This window comes from Pagrus pagrus (genome assembly GCF_965226575.1).
Source record: "Pagrus pagrus genome assembly, chromosome: 21".
Lineage (NCBI taxonomy): Eukaryota > Metazoa > Chordata > Actinopteri > Spariformes > Sparidae > Pagrus > Pagrus pagrus.
In genome coordinates, this window is record NC_140208.1 from 14,590,654 (window position 1) to 14,611,078 (window position 20,425).

At 43.3% G+C, this 20,425-nt stretch overlaps 1 protein-coding gene across 2 annotated transcripts in view; it reads left to right on the forward strand.

Annotated features, from left to right (window-relative positions):
• ntn2 (netrin 2) overlaps positions 1-8,223 on the forward strand; it is a 49,313-nt gene extending 41,090 nt beyond the window's left edge. For both annotated transcript variants that reach the window (XM_084342428.1, XM_084342427.1), the window contains exons 6-7: positions 2,934-3,008; positions 3,100-8,223. In XM_084342428.1, coding sequence (XP_084198554.1) covers positions 2,934-3,008; positions 3,100-3,485 — 461 coding nt within the window. In that variant the 3' untranslated portion in view covers positions 3,486-8,223. The remainder of the gene's footprint in view (positions 1-2,933; positions 3,009-3,099) is intronic.
• Positions 8,224-20,425: the final 12,202 nt, after the last annotated feature.

Below are 20,425 nucleotides of genomic sequence, written 5' to 3' on the forward strand. Positions count from 1 at the left end.
ATCCATGCACATCTCATACAAATGCAAGCCTGTCACAGTTGCATGCACACTCCCATGATAATGATCTGCACATGAAACCACACGCTCTCTTCTAATGAAAAAGACCTTAAGCAAGCTATGATATTTAACAGTTTAAGTCTGTGAGTAATGTTCATTCAAACACAAATCCATCCACACGCACACCTCCGCACCCGTCCACATCTACACCTCCACTTTTTTTTTTTTAACGTCACCCTGTCTCGAGGTTATTGGAAGCTGCCATCTGCTCTCTCTTTCTCCCGTTCTTTCCTTTTCTCTCCTCTCTCCGGCTAATAAAATCTCCAGCGCTCTGATATACAGCCAAACCTCCTGGACGTTTTTATGGGCTCCTCGGTCCCCTGTTTCTTCCCTCCTTCCATTGCTCCATCCGTCCTTTCCCCCCCGAAAAATGAACGATGCAACACCCCGGCTCTCATGCAACCCGGAGAGCGTAATTTCTCTCTCTCACGACCATTTTTTTTTTTTTTTTTTTTCTAATTGAGGCATTTCATGTCCAGCGAATTTTATTCGGTTTGCTTTGGGAAGCAAACAGGACTGAATGGTTTTTCTTTTGAAGGCCTGACCGCAGATACCAGCCCGGTTAGCAGCATGTGGTTTTTCAGTTTCATGCCCTGACATTCCAGGCGAGCAGCACGGTCAGCTTCTCATGTCCCTTCACTAAAACTAACCCACGGCCACGTTTGGAAAATGAGCTTCTTGGCATTTCTCTGCATTTTCAGTCAATCGTTTAAATCTTATTCTGACCTCTGATAGTTTTGTAATTGAAATAAGTGGATCCAAAATTCTACGCTTCATAAAACCTGGTGGCGTCGAGTCAAGTACAGTAGAGCTTTCCCTAATGATCAACAGTGTCTGATTCTTTCTTGTCACAGCTCCAGTAACAGTAGTTACCATGAGCACAATTTGAAAACACGGTGCAATGCTTTAAATTAAATGTTAGTATTGCTAATGTGAGCGCTTTCATCTGTTTTTTTAAAGTTCATTTAATTTTGTTTCCTTTGTTCCTCCCTGCTCTCAGCTCATGGAAAGTGTATTTCATGATCAGAGAGATGCAAAGACAGATTTTAATGTTGAGCTGACAAAATACATATTTCAGGATTACAAGAAACAAACCAGGGGAAATTATAACGTGCATGTTCTCTATTCAGCTTATCTTAGTTCATAGAAAGTGTTGCACGCGGTCATTTTTCAACATTAAATCTAGAAATAATTCAAGTATAATTGCAATTATCAGTTTTTCTTCGATTGATGGAAATGTTTGGGCCACAGAATGAAGAGACGTGAGGTTGCAACCAGAGAGCTTGTCGTTTCAAGTCCTAGATTGAGAAATTCATAGCAGAATTGTTTCCAGTGCGGTTTCCATATTTGTGTCACTTTTTGATGAAAGATCGACCTGAAAAAGACGCTCATAGATACAGCACATGACGACGAAAACCAAACAAAAGCTGCTCTTTCGAGTCAGTCGAGACGAGATCCAAGAGCTCCATTTTAACTGTCACAATTGTAATTATAACGCCTCATCACTAAGCCGACTCCACCTATGAGTGGTCAGCAGAGGTCATCTTTCCAATGTGTGGTCTCAGTCGTCACGCTGGCAGCCGTCTATTCACACACATCCAACCATGACCTGCTCCCACCGCGCTCTGTCTTTCGTCAAGATCCCAGAAAACATGTCAAACTGAACACTTTTACTACTCTGGTATGCATCACTCGCCTCGCAGCGCTGGCTTTTGCCGGGGTTTGATGTGCGATTTGTCTAAGTTGTTTTTTAGCACACAAAATCCAAACCAGGCTCAGCGTTATCCAACCTGCTCCAGTTTCCTTTGCAGCCCTCGGCCCTGTCAGTGACCAGTGGTGGAGGAAGTATACAGATTCTTTACTTAAGCAAAAGTACTAATACCACATTATAAAAAATATCCAAAAAATCAAGTAAAAGAGCAGAAGTACTATCAGGAAAATCTACTTTAAGTATCAAAGTAAAACTACTTAATGTAGAGAAATGTCCCATGTGAGCGTCCTGTTTATGGTAGATCTATAGAAATGTGCTGTAATATAGTAGATCATCAGATTGTCATTACTCTTTTTATATTGTGATAATAATTTTGATAATAATTATTTAATTATAGATTAAACCTCTGGTTAACCAATCAATCTATTCTATATTATAGTCACAATTAAACACATATAAGAGATATAAAGACAAGATATCTTATTGTGATATCTTGTTTTGGGCGACCAGCAGTTCAAACCTCAAAATGATTCAGTTCAAAGGAGACATTTTCAGGTTCATAATTTTATTTTGGGTTACTGCTACACTGCTTAAATGCTTTAACGCTCAAAAAACACGTCAGTTTTCTCATACTGTCCAGTGCTGCAGCTCTGTATTCCCCCTCTGTCTAAAACACTCTGTTTTAGCTCCTGTCTCTTTAAGGCCCCCCCTCCCGAATACCCAGTCTGCTCTGATTGGTCAGCTCACACACGCCTGAGAAGTTTCGAATATTTTCACCATGATTCTTACACTTTGCACCCTTAAAGAACAGTGCTTGAGTAAATGTAGTGACTAGCCGTTGTGAGGACAAGTGTGAGTATGAGCATTCTCGTCACAAGGTTGTAGAAACGAGCACACAGTGATTTATTTTGTTGCTGTTGACTGTGTTTATTTGTGGTTTCACAGTACATAACAGTTTACGGTGTTTAGTCACACTAACTCTGCAGTACAGATGGTCGCTGTTTATGTGCTACAGGAGCAGCACATAATGCACTATGAAATGGTCTGAAAGAGACCCAAAATGTAACCTTATGGCAGCGATTCAAATTTCAAGTGTGTAAGTGTCCCTTTATGTGTGTAACCTGAGCGTCAGTGAGTGAGACCCTGCTTGTTCTTGTCTTTGCAGATTGTGAGACCTATTGTAAACCAGTGAAGGGCAACCTGAAGATCAACATGAAGAAATACTGCAAGAAGGATTATGGTAAGACAGTAGAATAAATAATCAATCATAATGAGTAAATCTGCTGTGTTTGGTGTATTGATCTGTGTATTTTTCATGAATGTGTCCTCAGCGGTCCAAGTGAACGTCCTGGACATGGAGACGGTTGGCGACTGGGCCAAGTTCTCAGTGAACGTGGTGTCCGTGTACAAGAGCCGCGGCGAGCCCTTGAAGCGAGGCGACAACATCCTGTGGGTGCACATGAAGGACCTGGCCTGCAAGTGTCCGAAGATCCAGATGAGCAAGCGGTTCTTGGTGATGGGCGGCAGCGACGGTGGAACGGGCACGGCGGCGGGTGCAGGGGTCGCGCCCGGGGCCGGAGCCACCAGCCCGGGGGCGGAGCGCCTGGGCCTTATGGCCGATAAGAACAGCCTGGTGATCCAGTGGAGGGACGTTTGGACGAGACGCCTGAGGAAGTTCCAGCGCAAGGAGAAGAAGGGGAAGTGCAGCAAAGCGTGATGGGAAAGCAGCCCTACCTCTCCCCTCCATCGCCCACCTTCATGAACCCTTCCCCCCTCTCCTCCCCCTGAATCCATTGTCTCCCCCCCCATCACGGGAACACTGCACATTAGAAAGACTGCATGTACCCTACCTGTTTTAAGGACCACGTTTTGTGTATATTGTATAATTATTTTCCTTTTTATTTTTCAAGTTTTGTCTTTGTTATGTCAGTTTGTCCAATTGGTTTGCCTTAAAAAGGGACCATTAAAAAGGGTATGAAGTGTATACAAAAGCAGACGCCATTCCCTCCCTCGATGACGACAGCGGAATTGTCCACTCGTCCCCCAACTACACCCCAAATACCCTCCTCCTCCTCTTCCTCCTCCTCCTCCTGTCATGACTGTCTCCTGCCATTTTGTCTCCACACTTCACACACTTCTCTGAGGATTTTATTCAAGCGTTTGTCACTCCGGAGAGACTGACTGATTGCAGCGACAAGACAAGCCGCACATCCTCAGCTTGGCCTCCTTCGCGTTTCATTGTCGAAACAAACTCAAGCTGTACCGCCTGACAACTTTTCAACACTTGCTGTCAAGATGCTCATTAAAAAAAACGGGCCTACTTGCTCCAGGTCTCTGCAGTAACTTCTACAGACTTTAACTATAAAACTGTTGTCCCGTGAGGAACCAAGGGCTCCCTTTGCAGGGACATTTTCCACAGCAAACCTCAGTCTCACCACCACTGCTGCTGCCGCCAGACAGCCCTCACAGAATAAACTGCTCATGTAGGCTGTTATATCTGCAAGTATTTGATGCCACTGCTCATAGTAGAGTTTATATTCTTCGTGTGGCGACGTTTTATCTCATCCATCCGTATCCCAGCTTGTTTGAGATGTATCTTTTTGTTTCATTTTAAGCAGAACAAACCCTGTTAGCATGTGTGAGTCACTTCCCAGGCCTCCGGGGCTGTGCCTCTTCACCACGAGTCCCTCTCATGAGTGGTTTATAAAGTCATGCATCACCATCATGACTCATTGCTTGTCACTTTTTGCGGAAGACAAATTAAGCGGTGCGGACAAATGGCTGGAATTTCAGAACAATACCAATATTTTCAAGGAGGCTTTTTTATTTTTTTTGCTTTATGGATAATGTCTTCCGCTGGGTAGTGGCCTTCCAGATGTTGCTGTGTGGCCAATGTCGTTTCTTTGTATTTAAAATGTCTGAACCTTTTCCTGATGTGTCTAGCGACTGGCAGGCTTTTTGTTTGCCAAAATAAGAGATTGAAACGAGAGTTCCTTTTCATGCAGTAAAAAGAAAACAAAGTCGGATAAACAACATAGTTCGTGTTTTTCTCTCGCATATTTCGACAAAATGAATGAGGCTGGAAAGTTTTTAGTGCTCACTTGATTGTATTATGACATGAGAGGGTCATATTTCATTCCTCATGTGCTTTGTTATGTTTGCATGCTTGTGGTTTTTTGCTGGTCCATCAAAACCTTACAGTGAGCAGAAAAAGACCTAAACCAATATGAGCATCGAGATCCAAAGGAAAACTTCCCCAAGTCGTCTTCCCCCCCGCTCGCCCACCCTAACGCAGTCCCTGTCATCCTTTGCCAAATAAGCATAGTCAGTCTTTTAAATTCAATTAAGAGACTATGGAAGTCAGGACCAACGAAAACCACAGAGAGACCCGTCTGGTTGCTCTCAAGCTTTTTATCTGCCTTTTGCTGTTATTTCATTTTGTAAAGCACATTACAAGTTATTTAAATAGAGTACAAGATAAACACGCAGTTTTGAGGGGCACATCAAGCTCAGCATAGCAGCGAGTGCGCCGACAGGCATGTCATGCTAGCTCGTGGTTACGCTCCTCTGGCTGCGGTGGTATGTTTGGTTTGTCATCCTTCCAAAAGTGTCTCTCCTCTGCTCTCTTCCATGTGTCAGCCACCACCCTCCCCAAACTCCCTCTGTTTTTTTTTTAAAAACCTATTTTGCATGTCGTGTGTTCAGTGTTTTAGATAAGTGACAGCACAGAACGAGGCTGCCAAAACCCCCTCAGTGGTGTACTGTACTGCACTGTAGCTCTTGTTTTTCACGTCTTTCTGAGAATGTATGTCAAACTGTGAAGAACACACTCACACAAGTGTATGGTCTGATTGTAAGTGTTTATGAAATAATGTCACCAAGCTTAAGAATGTGGACGCCATGACAGTTGATGCTATTGTAAACTCTCGCTGCGTTCCAAATCACATACTTTATCTTTCAGTACGCACAGCAGCTGCCCTTACAAAGTAATGTACTCTTTCATGCAGTATGCATACAACTGGGACAACATGTGTGGCAGTCAGCGTACACTGTAAACTCTGACAAAGTGGCTTCACTTAAAGAAATTGAGGAAACCGATGACCACAAAATGACCAAGTAATGTCGACTAATAATTTTAAGTTGATAAAACTTTTTAGCTCGTACAACTTAGGAATTACTTTGTAATTCTGAGGTAATCAGTTTCCGGACTTTTTTAAAGTAAAGTCAACTTTTAAAAGTTACAGTGTAGTATATTAATGCATTAATTATAAACATAATGATTGTGGGTCAGAATAGCCAGAAGAGCATGCTGGCTTGCATACACTGTAAAATCTGACAAAGTGACTAAGAAGAAATGAGGAAACCAATTACCTCAAAATTACGTAGACTAATAATTTTAAGTTGTTAAAACTTTTTAGCTCGTACAACTTAAATTGAATAGTGGTAATAACAATACTTTGTAGTTCTGAGGTAATCAGTTTCCTGACTCTTTAAAAGTAAAGTCAACAAAATGTGACCAGATGTTGTGGGACATCAGGATATTTTTGGAACACTGCATCTGACATACTGTGTATCGGGTCATACTGAATCTTGTTCTGGTATACTGTACTGAATAGTACAGTATGGGTTATTGGAGCGCAGCAGGGTGAGATGATGTTCAAATGATTGTGGATCTTCATGCCGTTCATCTGTCCGTCTCGTGATGACATTCTCTAATCCAAAAACAAACCGTAACCAAAACGAGTCATCGGCCACCACGACTTCTGGTGCGTGACAAAAGATCAAAAAAGGACATAAAAATCTTAAAGCTGTTATGGATAACATTTAGCAACTAAATGTGACATCCCATCCACCTTCCACATCACATCGTCACTGTTGTTCGAATCATCCGCCTCCTCAAGTGGCTGCAAGTTTGTGCACTAGCCAGTGTTGCTAACACTAGCTACCACAAACTGGCAACTACCAAGACTGCTGATCGCTGACGAAACACAACGTGGTTCCCGCGGTGTTCTACTATTGGCTGACAAACCTCGTTAGAAGGATTCTTACATGGACATAAATAAAATACAATTATTTTTATTGATTTGTCTACGTATAAATGTACGACCTTTCCATTTTGACATCACTGTGTCCAGAGCACGATTCCAACTGTTGAATTTCAAAATTTAAAAAAATGCAGAACCAAACAGTGAATTATTTGTGCGTAGTGGTCTGTCAGACGTGGTGTTACAGTCACACCGGTCTCCTCGCCCTGGTATGTGAGTATACTGTGACACATTATGATAAATGGTCAAACTACGTGCCTGTGCGGCCTCTCTGGCGCTCAGCTCATTGAACACACTCATGGAGGAACCGTGGCGTCCTTGGATCTGGACTTTAGATTCGTCAAATCCCTCTTTCCTACCTATTGGCTCTCTGTTTTCCTGCTCTTAAACGGCCACCCTGAGTGTCGGAGTAAAGATAAGAAGTGAGCCAGATGTTTGTTTGAGGGGTGGAAGCGTCGTCTTGTGAAAGCTATTTAGTGAGCCTCATAGGGAGAGCCGTCCTGTTGTTTTACGTTAACAAGCCCAGCAGCTTGGCAGTGGAACTGAGGCCATACCGGCTTTGCTTTTGTTCCCCCCCTCCTTTTTTGCAGCATTTATAGCATTCACAGGTGTGTGTGTGTGTGTGTGTGTGTGTGTGTGTTTGTGAGTGTGTGCGTGTGTAATTAACCCTACCCAAGTAAACAAGTGATATGCACATGAACTGAAAGTGCAGAGAGGTGAGAGAGCTCTCATTTGAAGGCGACAAAGCTTCTCACATTCGCCACTGTTTAAATGTCTAAACAGCCTCTGATGAAGAATTATCATTTTCATTCTCCTGGTCTGATTTCCATTTTTTTGTTTTTTTTCACTTCCATCTTGCCTTGTTTAATAAGTCTTGACACGTTTTTTAATGTTGTAAATATGTACTGAACTGCCTCTTGCCATTTTTCTGTTGTCTTTTTTTGTAAAGCGTCACTCGGCCTGGGATGACTCACGTGTATGGATGTACAAACCAGATGATGTTATATGGATGTAGAAACCAGAAACATATGCTTTTGTGATCACGACCAGAAGATGTGGTTCAGATGTTACACAGAATGTATTCCTTTCGGTTTTATGTTGTTTCCAGACAACAACCGCCCAATTGTAAATGACTTTGAGGAGAATCGAGTAAAAAAAAAAGAAGAAAAAAAAATGTGACACGGGCTGATCGGATTCTGCTTTTCCCGTCAACGGGAACTGACACAACAACCCACCACTCTCTGTTACATTAACGTCCTGGGAATAACGCTTCACTCACCGTCCTTTCTTCAGTTCAGTCCCGCTCCTCACTTCTGTTATATCAAAGTCTTCCTTGTACATTTTCCTCTGAGGCAATGAACCACTGACTTTTTAATCTAAATGATAAAAAAATAAATTATTAGTTAATGAGCTGTGTGTCGTGTTGATCATCTGTCTCTTTGATTGCAGACATTAGCCTGAGCAGCGGAAATCATATCTAATTGATATGTGTGTGTTTCCCGTTGGAAAGTATGCTCGTATGCAGTGTGTTTCCACTCACAGGGGCTAGACTGGGGGAGACGGGGGAGAGTAGAGAGCAGGAGCTAAAGCTCTGTAAATAAACACTTGAGTGTGTAGCTCACCTATGAGGAAACCCAACTCCAGAGTCAGGTCCAAAGCAGGAAACTCCTTCCTCTCTTTCCTCCCCCTCTCCTCTCTCTCACCTACAGTCTCCTCTCTCCTCGTCTCCCCACCCTCTAACCAAACAGGCCAGCTCCATCCATCCTCCTGAAGGTAAATTACAGGAAGGCGACCATTTATCATCACTCTCCCCAGGCATGGCCATCAAGGCTTTGAGAATAGGGGTTGCTGAGCCTGTCTGGACACACACACATGCACATACAGCATGACATATGTCTCTGCATTAGGTCCATCCATCCTGGGCATCCTGTCATCAGCTTCCCGTTCCTGTTTCAGCCAAAATGGTTTAAATGGCTATCACCCAAATGGGCCGTGGGGATCCAGATGTATGGTCCTATGAGAGATTGAGCTACAGGAGCAGAGTCAGGCCCAAGTCTAAGTGAGACTCCCTTGGTTTCTCTGTTTTCTCCCTTACAGCTTGTGATGGGAATGAGAGATTGGACAAAGTCAAGCGCCCAGTGATCCACTTTGCCCCTCGAGATGATCTTGTGCTTGAGAACTCTCCAACACACAACCAACGTTTCTATTTCTTTCTGTTTCTCCGTGGCAACCACTGGTTCAACCCACTGAAGCCAAGCTCCAGATAAACTAAACTATTCAGAATCGATATGTACTGATGGATTGTCAACACTATTGTGTTATATCGTAATGTGCTGTTAAGAGACAAAATGGTACCAGGACCTGACGTCCTCTTAATTGACTGACATCCTACACAATGCATCACTCTGGTCAGAGAAATAATTAATAATTGGATTGGAGTCTCTTTACCTCACAAAATAAAATGGCATAGACATTATGATGATTCTTCATTGGTCATCTTTAACTTCTTTCGCCATAAACATCTGGTGGGCCCCAGTTTGGCCTGCGGGCCCCAGTTTGAGCAGCTCTGCTGAGGGGCGTGAAGGTTCAGACTGTGTTGTGGAGGTGCAACGAAACAACAGAGTAAATGTAGTCTCCAACCTTCAAATTGGACCATCTTGTACCTGTCTTCTTCTTCTTTAGGCACATTTATGGTGAACTTCTGAATCTGGGCTTTCCATCCAGGCCACCTTTCCATTGCTCAACAGATTTCTTTCATACTATAAGACAGCGTGCCAACTGTGTCAATTTTCTGCACTTGTAAAGACACTAATGCTTCCAACGTTCTGACTGTTTCTCGTTCATTGTTCCGTTGTGTCTCCTGAGGTTGCGGTGTACTGGGCTTGTAGTGTTTGCTTGCATCACACTCTGTTATTTCTCTTTCTGTCTCTGGCAACAAAAAATGCTTTCATGTGTATTAACTGGCATCTCGCGGTATAAAGAGTCGAGGATCTGTGCTCGCGTTCGTTGTCAGTCACAGCTGTAATTAAATGAATAAAGACAGAGTTTTATTGATTACTGTGTAAAGTGTAAAATGATCACTCTTGGTGTGTGTTTGGGAAACCTCCTCAGTGTTTGCAGAGAAAGCTGAGCCCTGGAGAGAGGCTGGCCTGAGAGAGAGAGCTGCTGCTGTAAAAAGAGCAAAGCGGATCTGGCCAAATACTGTCCATTCTTCCCCCTCCCTATCCTCCTGACACTCACACACACATCCACACAAACACACACCACCCAGCGGCAGACGAGGGGGGCTTACCAATCGTGCTTTCATAAGCTGCCAAAGCGGCTTCATTGGCTTTAAATGGAGCCTCATTACCACTGTGCTTCAAAGCTCAACAACGGTATTTTCCAGCATGGGGTCTCTGCGTGTGTGTGTCTGTAGATCTGTTTCCTAAATCTTCTCTTTTCCCATAATGTACTTCTCTTTTTACCCTTCGCCACATTCACGACTTTCCATTCTAATGATGACTTATTTCCCTTTTTTATTTCTTTTTTCCCCCCATCTCGTTCCCCCTCGGAGACACTGAACGCATGTGTGAATATCTGAATGTATCTGCGAACACTCATATGCTTGTCTGTGAGTCTCCGAGTGCGTGTGGGTCACCAAGTACCAACCCCCTCCTCCCTCCCTCCCTCCACACTCCTGAAAACCGCAAAAAATGTGGCGAGAAATCTGTGTGGACCGAGATCATAAATATTCAGAGGTGAAGGTCTGATCTCTTTTTCTCTCCCTCTCTGCCGCATGTCTTTTCCCTGAGTGAAACCAGCTGTCGTCTGAAGAGACACCACTCCCTCTGGAACTGACAACATGCGTGACAATGACCACACCTCCGCTCCCAACATCTGTCATCCTTCAATCTCTCCGTCGTTTCATCTTTCCAGTTTTCCGTTAAACTGAAAAAGCTTGTTTTCACCTCTCCAAAGGAAACGTCTTCCTCTCACTTTGTTCCAACCTGTCCAACATTTGAAGGCTGCGCTATGTAGTTCTGGAGAAGAAATTCAAACTCATTTGTTCCATATTCACAATATTAACGAGGTAATGATACCAAATCGCTTCCATAACTGAATAAACAAGCTGTTCTCAGAGGAAAATAAGGTCCCCAGAACACTGTGTAAAGCTAGGAAGGTGGCAGGGTCCGCCAAATATAAACAAGTAAAGTAAAGTAAAACAGTATGAAATTGTGTTGTATTCAGGCATAAAACAAAGAGAGTTTGTCTATTTAGTTTTAAGAATCAGTCAATAAAGATCTTTAAAATATCTTCCCCAAAACTACATAGTGCACCTTTAAGTCCACAAACGGGCCAATCGCATCCATGACACTCAATTTTCCAGACACAAACACACAGTGTCGAGGATTGTGAGGGACTGCTGTTGCACAAAACTGGGATTCAGTGTTCCTTTGTTGCTCTTTTTTATTGGAGAAACAAACTTTATTGGGCCAGTGAGTGATTGAAAATGAGCGAGGAATAAGGGGGTAATTTAACACCGGTGTGGTCCCTGATAGGAGCATTGTGCAGCACAAGCCTGCTCCTAATCCGCCCCTCAGCTTTGTGTTTGATTGGGTACTGTTGAAAATGGGGATGAGTCTGCCTCTTCAAAGCCTGTAACATAAGAGGAATGTGCGCGCCCGTGTGTGTGTGTGTGTGTGTGTGTGTGTGTGTGTGTGTGTGTGTGTGTGTGTGTGTGTGTGTGTGTGCTGCCCATGTATTAAGGTGATCACAAAAAGCGGATTGTGTGCAGATGGACAAATAGAAATTACACTGGTACATTTTGCGTAAGCCCTATGTGAGTTGTCTTTTAATAGCTTTGCGTCAAGAATTACAATCCTGGCTTTCTTCAGGCTGAGTAAACCATTAAACTTTCACTTCAACGTGAGCACAAACACTTTTAATGATGTATATAAAAAAGCACTTTGATTTTGTTGCAGTGTTGGCGGGGGAACGCTCCATCTGAGCGCGGTGGGCTACTCCAGGAAGCCTGCGGCAGGCATTTGTAGTTTGGGATAAATGTTGGATACAGGAATCAGAGACATCTTGGCTTCAAGAGAAAAGATAATTCTCCTTGCAGTTGGACTGGATGATAGATGGAGAGGACTTTGCGCTCGCCGCTTAGATCCGGTGAAAAAGGGTCAATAAATCATCTCTACAGAACGCACAGTTCATTGAACCAGATTAACTGGAATATAATCATGAGAAAAATGCTCCCAGAACAGTGTTTGATAGGTCCTACATTTTACAGAATTGTATCCTGAATTATTAGATTTCCAAGAGCGTTAGTCATTCATATTTTACAGGTGATGACAGACTGATTGCTGAAAATGTGCCATTTGAGGAGCATCCACCATGAACTGGCTTTAACTTGCATCGTTACGTCCCAGCCAGACATTTGATTATATATGCATTCAGTGGTGAACTAGGGGGCAAAAAAATCTGACTCATTTCCTGGAATACATATGCACAGCTTCTTTATAAATGGACATAGAGAAACATCCTCTAGAGCCAGGGAGGAATAGTGTTGACAATATGTCTTCAAGCACTTTCCAAAAAAATCTGCCTGACCTTAAAGAACAACACAGTTTCATACTGTTTTACTTGTGGCGGACCCTGCCACCCTTCTAGCTTCAAACAGTGTTTTGGGGAGCTTATTTTCCTCTGAGAACAGCTTGTTTATTCAGTTATGGAAAAGATAAATATTTCTGACTTTGTATTATTACCTCATTAATATTGTAAATAATACATTTTTTAATTTTGAGTTTATTTCTTCTCCAAAACTACATAGTGCCCCTTTAATCTCAGATAAAACCCATGTGCAATTTTCCTTTCTTTCTGGAGTAAAATTATCTTAAAATCTGTCATCTTCTCTCTCTACATCTTTCCACGCGCTGGAGTCCAATAAAAAACTAGATTTAGGAAGAATGCTCCTCTTTCCTCTAGGCTCAGGCCGCTCTCTCAGCTCTACACCCTCGGGCTATACTGTACCGTACTGCGTCAGGCTGGGCCGATCCACTTCAGGCCCCATCTGTTGGCATTTAGCACCAGCTTCCCCGCCTCTGCGCTGATCTCCGGTCTACATTAACTGCCCTAATTTGTCTGCCAAAGCCCACTCTGATTGCTACCATGTGATGTTATGTGAAAGGTGAGGGATGCCTACTTATCTGTGAAGACGGACAGAGAGAAAGAGCAAGGGAGGGGGATCAAAACAAGAGAGGGCAAGCAGGGTTAGAGGAGAAAAAAAAAAGGTTGAGGGAGGAAAGGAAAGTGATTAGAGAATGACATGAGGAATAGAGACCACATGACAGGATGGTGACGAGATGGGAAGAACGGGGCGGCGGTTAAGACGGCTCATGAAATGTGTAAAAATTGACCCATGTGGTTTTGATGGCTTTGTGAAGACAGGGGCCCTTCCCTCAAGAGATAACTAAGACAGTCCAGACTGAGTGTCATCAAGCTCCAGTGTCCACAAGGACTTTCTCAGTCATGCTTCAATGTCTCCATCAACTTTTTCCTTTTAGAAGTTTTTAAATCCAATTTCCATTCTGGTACATTTTCTCGTCATCCGTCTCCGTGTCTCAGGAAAAACAACCCTGAGGCTTTCAATGCAAGTGGGAGTTATGATCTTTATGTTTGTGACAGTTGGACAAGTGTAGATTTTGTGGTAAGAAGAGCCATTCATGTTATTGTACTTGGCTGTTCACAAAAAGTAATGGAAGTAGTGCGGTGTCTACAGCCGTGCTAGCAGTCCTGCTGGTGCTGTACTTGATCATAGCACTGCTTTGAGCTTACAGCTAACACCGGCATGCTGACATGCTCTTATTGACATTATTTACATGCCGATGTTCAGCAGGTACAATGTTTACCTCATTCACCATCTGTATTGATGCAGCGCCCCCGATTCCTCCATCAGAGAGGTGCGACGGGGCAGCCTATTCTCACGCCCAGTGCATCAAATACAGCAGCCATGTTTGACGCTGTAGATACTCCTTTAGCATCACTTCTTGAAGCATAATGATATATTATATTATAGTATAGCATAATGAGCAAAAAGAGGCCAGGTCAGGGGGTGGTTGGGTGGGTCATTTGCAGGACTTTCCCTCTGGAGACCAGGTTCAGGTCCAGTCTGTGACCGAGAGTCAGAAGTGTTTTGTTTTTACACTGTACAAGGATCTGACATAAGGATCTGAATTTGAAATAAGCTATGCCGAGACAGTATTTCTTCCCATGTTACATAGGCTACAGTACACATCTGACCGCGGATCGACATCAACAGGTATGTGACGGACTCTCCCGCACTATCCCCAGTGCCGTAGGATTATAAAAAAGTCCCGGCTAAGCTCCCCACATGCAGCAACCTGCTCTCAGTTCCCCCCACGAAGCCTCAGCCCAGCTGTGGTAGGGCGCCTGGCTCTACTGGACCGCAGCTGCTCACCAGGACGTGGTTCTGCCAGGAGGACTCTCTACCCAGAGACCCATCACAGCTAATGAGCATTATTGGACCATACTCCCTCAACCATGGATATTTGAACTTGAATCATGATGTAATTTGAAAAACAGTCGGAGCGAAGGACTTGATCCATGCTGCTTTTTCTGCTGCTTTTTGACAGCCCTGACATTCAATCACTCACTGGCCCAATAAAGTCTTGTCATTTACAGACCTGGTAACTATTAAAAAACCAATGTCAAACTGCGCCGCATCTGACAAAATGAGCAGCATCAGAGAGGTGGGATCCGTCCATTCAAAATAACACTTCTCGGTAACATGAATCATGATCATTTACAGATACATAAACACAACCTCAAGTGACCGATTCAGGGAGATATGGTGGTGAGATTTGAGAGAGGAGAATGTGAACGGCAACGCTTCCTCGGGGAGCGTACGGGCACCCTTCCTCCCCCTGTCCGCCAGAGGAAGTTCTCGACAACCAGGGCCTTGTGTCCGCCAGGGAAAGCAGGAATCAGGCTCTTGGTTCAACAACACAGGCACCTGTGAAAATACGGGCAGCGCACCACGTATCAAACCAAATAAACTCACCTTGGCGTGGAGCGAGGGCACGCTCTGATGACAGATGCCACTCGGCAGCCGCGCCCGCAGGCCAATAAAACACCTCGCTGGCGTGATGGTAGAGCTGTGGACTAGATCTGGTTTTCATGGCATGGAGGCCCTTCATTTGTGTAATAGTGTCCGTATTCGCATTCTGAGTGAAGCACAAATAGACGCCAAAAAACTGTTCTGGGCTCCGGGCTGCCGCCTACGACAGAAATAACAACCTCAGCAGATGCAAAACACCAAACTACACATACAATGAGCGATTGAGGCTGCAATCAGTCATTTTTAATAAAAGCAAATTCCTATGAGTGTATGTCACAGTTCAGTGGCTAGCAGGACCCAAGGCCTGACATGGTGCTGTAAAACCAGAGGAAACCACGCTTCCTGTCCTCTACTCCTGTTTCTTGAGCGGTAATGGCTGAAGCCAATAAGCTACGGCCAGGGCTAACACAAGCAGCGGCTGCATGTAGTAGAAGCAGGCCACAAAATAAGAAAGCCGTCACAATTTACTTTGGCACCCAAACCTCAGGCCGGCGTTACCACCGCCAACGGAGACCGCCAGTCTCACACGACATGCTAAACGGGTATCCAGACACAGGCAAGAACCATCCTGGCACGATCCCTCCCCGTTTCCTTTTCCTCCTGACAGGCATAATGAAAGAGTCATGCTTGGCAAAATGTTGACGAGCTTTGGAGTGGTGCGGCGTGTTGGTAAATTGTTACTTTCGAGCGCTCGTTGCAGGGGGAAGAAAAGGTACCTCATTGTGCAAACATGAGTGACTGGAAAAACAATCCGTACCAGCGCCATAGACCAGAAACTCATAACCACTGGCTTCCCTCTTTTAAATACAGGAGACTTCAGCCTTGTATCCGGGAAGCTTGACTGCAAGGCATTACACAAATTATTTCCATCATAATGTTCAGTGAACCTGTTTAAATCACTTTTTACACCAACGCTGGCACTAAATATAGTTAATGATTGTGCTTGCCTCATGGTTTCCACTGTCTAAAGAATGTCATATTTGGATAATTTTACTGTCGTGGGGAAGTTTAGCTTGGAATGTGATACCTACGCTGTTCGGCCTCACTGAAGCAATTTATAAGTGACATGAAGATGCGATGAAAGTGTTTGCTTTGAAGTGACTGGCCAAAGGGTGAGCAAACCACACTTCGCACCGGAGAAAAGATGAAACGCAGGTGTGCGAACCTCACCTCACAATAAGAGAGCAATGATATTCTGAGATATGGGACTGTCAGTAAGGAGCAATAGAGAGGATCTTTGAGCAGTGCTCCACCTGAATGTGCACCTGTCCTGGCTATCCCAGAAACTCGAGACAGGGGTGGGGGCAGGGAAAACCCCCTGGAAGTGATTGTGACAGAGCCAGATGTGCTATTTGAGGTGTTTCTTTTACAGGAATTTCAACAGACTAAAGGAGACCATCTTATAGGCTAGTGGGGAAACGCTTTATGTGCAGGTCCTTGTAATAAGAATCAGTTAATAGGTAATAAGACTCCCATAAGTCCTTATTAAACATTATTAACATTATTATACTGTATGTTAATAAGACTGTCGAGTACAGGCATGGTTTTCTGCCCTTTTTAAAGGTTATAAGGTGAATTTCCTTTCCCCGAGCTGTCAGAAGCTCTGCACATGCTTCTGGCATTAATCTACTGAATTATTTATTTATTTTCCCACCTGAAGAAGTCTGCAGATGACCAATAATTGCCCCCTTTATCTGGAAAATACAATGGGTCCACATCATATAGTCTTACATGGTGGTCCAGATTCAGATTAGATAACATTAACACATTTTTCTAAGGAAATATCCAGGCCATTTTGTGACCTCAAAATATCCCTGCTTGATAGTAACAGGGCCAAAAACTCATTATAGTTCTTTATTTCCTTATTTACACTGTGTGCATATAAAATAGTCAAAAACACGTGCTTATGTGGAAAAACAGCCTATTCAAAGAGCAAAGCACATTAAACGACATACACTTTTTTTTAGGGTTTTTAAGTTTAGGGCTTTAAAAAACTGATATAAACTATATTTGGCTGGATTTTAAATCTCAGTGGCTACGTTATGCATCAGTCATCCAGAGAAAGGTGTGTAGGCGCCTCAGTAGAGAGGCGAAATAATGCTGTTGTAGGCTATAGGGCGGGCGTAGACGCTCCTATCTACTCTACTCTATGAGGTGTCGATTAAATGGCTGCCATCTCAGGATTTAGCTAGTATAGAGGGATAATAGGAATGTTTCTTTGCTTCTGGATTATACCTGCCTGTTGTGGTTTTATGTTGAAATGGTTTGCATGAACTGAATCATGAAGAATCCAAGCTTTCTACCAATGTATGGCCTGACTATACACTTAAACTGAGGCGTTAGCCTGTTCACTTGGCTGTGGCTGTATTGTTATGCGAACGAGCCAGACGGCTGGAGCTTGTTAAAGTTAAAGTGCATAATAAATTATTTATTAACCTTAATAAGGCATTTTTCTAGCTTTAGATTCTGTGTTACGCTGAGTACAAGGACCTTAATATGAAACGTTACTGCTACAGGACATCATTTCCCTGCATCACATTCTTGAAGATGCCTCTCTTAATGTTTGACAATCCTCCTGTCTCCTTGAACCTGCATGCACTCTCATGTGACCTTAGGGTCCTATATACATTTTCTCTCATGCCTTTGCTTTGAAAAGTCAACACTGATGTTCATATATGAAGGCTCGGGTGTTTACATAGCCCACTGACACCAGCAGGCCATTTCGCAGAGAGATGAAGCAGCTTTGCGCATAATCAAAAACACAGCAGACCTGAACGAGGCATCATGAAGAAGCACTTAACTGCTGAATCCGTCTATATCCCCTCTGCTGCAGCGCAAGAAGCCTACAAATGACAGTTATCTTTGGGGTCCAAGCTCTCGGGGCCTCCCCGGTCAGGGCTGTGTGTGTGCCAGCGTGCCATGACAAAGTTATGATTATTATTTCAAGGTTGAGGTGAGGAGAGGGTTATTGGGGAAAAGGGAGTGGGGGAGGCCGCACATCACAAAAAGCATGCGTAATAACAACCAGGTGAGAGGGATTCATAAGCTCGCTGGAATGCATCAGACTGCTGAAGCGTCCGCCTGATTACAAAAATAAAATGAGAGAATAAAAATGAAGAAAACACGGCAGAGCGTACGGGGTCTCTGTTTATGTTCTCCTTGTCTAAAACACCCTACTTGACCTTCACAAATTGCTGAGCTTGTAATCATAGTAGAGTTAAGTGCAGATGGCGCAAGCCAAACTAGCTTTCATAATAAAAATCTGTTTGTTTTATGCCAGAAACACCATAACTGTCTGGCAGCTCTCGCCTGTTTTTCTCTCCAACCAGAACTCCTCTTCCTCCCTTATTTATCTTTCAACAAATCTAACTGCTCAGTCAGTCAGTTAAGGCCGCGACATTCAGTGGGAGTCAATTACAAGACACCTTTTGAAAAGTCCCCGAAGACCTGTTGGTTTGCGGTGTGAACAGCGGTATCACGTTACACATCTTAAGTGAGCTGCAATAGGCTGACGGTCATTAGAAGGTGTTGAGCTACAATATGGCTAACACCAGCCCTACAATAACCACTGTGGTTATGACTTTTCAGCGGCGGTTAGCACGGCCTACTGTGGAGTTTGATCCACTCAAGCGCTTCGGAGTGAATTAATGTTGACTTGTAGCCATTAGCGTGGTACCCCAGAAATTCATGGACCTGGGTATTTATTTGTGGGGAGGTAATTTGAAGCAGATTTGTGACGTGTGTCATCTGACAAATTCTCTCTGACAGGGTTGTTTGTTTTGCTGCGAGGTTTAGCCAGAGCAAGAGTTCAGTAAAAAGGCAAAAAAATTGTTTTTGAGAATTTGATAGTTGCTTTCATCACTCTTTTCAGGCAAAATGTATTTATTTATGAACCCTTAGTGTAAAATAGTTCAATACTGAGAATAAATTCAATCTGAATTACCTTAAAGGTGCACTACGTAGTTTGGTGGAAGACATTTTAATGACTTAATAGACTGAATAAATAAACAGACCTTAAAGGACAACACAGTTTCATACTGTTTTACTTTGTTTATATGTGGCGGACCCTGCCACTTTTATAGTTCAAACAGTTTTCTGGGGACCTTATTTTCCTCTGAGAACAGCTTGTTTATTCAGTTATGGAAAATATAAATATTTCTGAGTTTGTATTATTACCTCATTAATATTGTAAACGTTTGTTCAAATGTTTGAATTTCTTCTCTAAAACTCCCCTTTAAACAGCATTTATTCCTTTCTTATGACTTAATGTCTCAACTCTGCTAGCAGAAGAATAGACCTCTTAAATATTTAAGTTTTTTTATATGTTAAACTTGGTTTAAACTTCTTCCTGCATTTTACTGGTCCCAAAATGTATCTCAATATACATCTGCAAAGACAAAAGATTCACTGTATAATCACATGCCACCACATAGGTGACACTCTTTATATTTCTGAGTGTAATACATGCATCCTTTCATTTTTTTTCTCATTCTTTTTTTAACTGCCACCATCTGGTTTTAATTAAGGGGCCATCTGGATACCCCTCCCGCATACACTCCACCCCCACCCCCTTTAAAAAAAGATGGAAAGTTACACATGTGTGCAGCCCTCACTGTTATACCTGAGAGGTGAGCTCTTTCCAAGGGGAACAATGGCTAAACAGTAAAGAAGAGAGCTGTTGCAGGTGAGATGTTTGGATTGGAAGGCAAGAGCCTATGGTGCCTGAGGTAAATATAGCGATGATGCAGATTATTAATTTATCAACATGTATAACACTTATTGGCTTATGGAAAGTGATATGTGTTGCTGAAGAAATTCAGGGTCAAGTTTTTATCCTTCACATTGTTGGTATCATTCATGCCTGTTGACAGTAGATATGAGTTCGGACTCCACCATAGCCTTGGACCCAGAAGTCCTTTTTTTTCAAGCCTTAATCCAGCCACATGTTCTTTGATCCCATTTCCAATTTCTACCCCTACCATTTGCAAGTGCCCCCTTGCCCTCAGATCAGAGTTACAGGTGGCAGTGGTTGAAGTCTCTCCCGGTGAAATGGGACAACCCTTCATGATCCTCAGTAGTTGTTGGTGGTATTTAAGTAAGCAGATGCGACCGGACATTTCCGATATGTGATCTCACAATGCCATTCACCGTTTATCTGAAGGAGAGGAAAAGCATGGGCGCTTCCAATTAGTTTACAGCTTCACACGGGCAATCAAGTCATCAAATAAAGAGGAACGCTCCTTCATGACCTGGCCGCATTGATATGAGAGGAGCTGTACCCTCAAGTGGCCAGTTTTAGTTTAAGTTTAGGAGTAACCAACTTCACCACCTCTAAGTTAAAGTGTACATTTGTGAATTTCCCCTCAGTCATCAGTTGTACGGATGACAGTTCTAGCGTTACTGTCAACACCTAAAGTCTGTCATTAATTCTTCTGAGTGTAAGCTATTTCTTAAATCCAGTCCACATCCCGACGGCAGCCTCCCCACCTC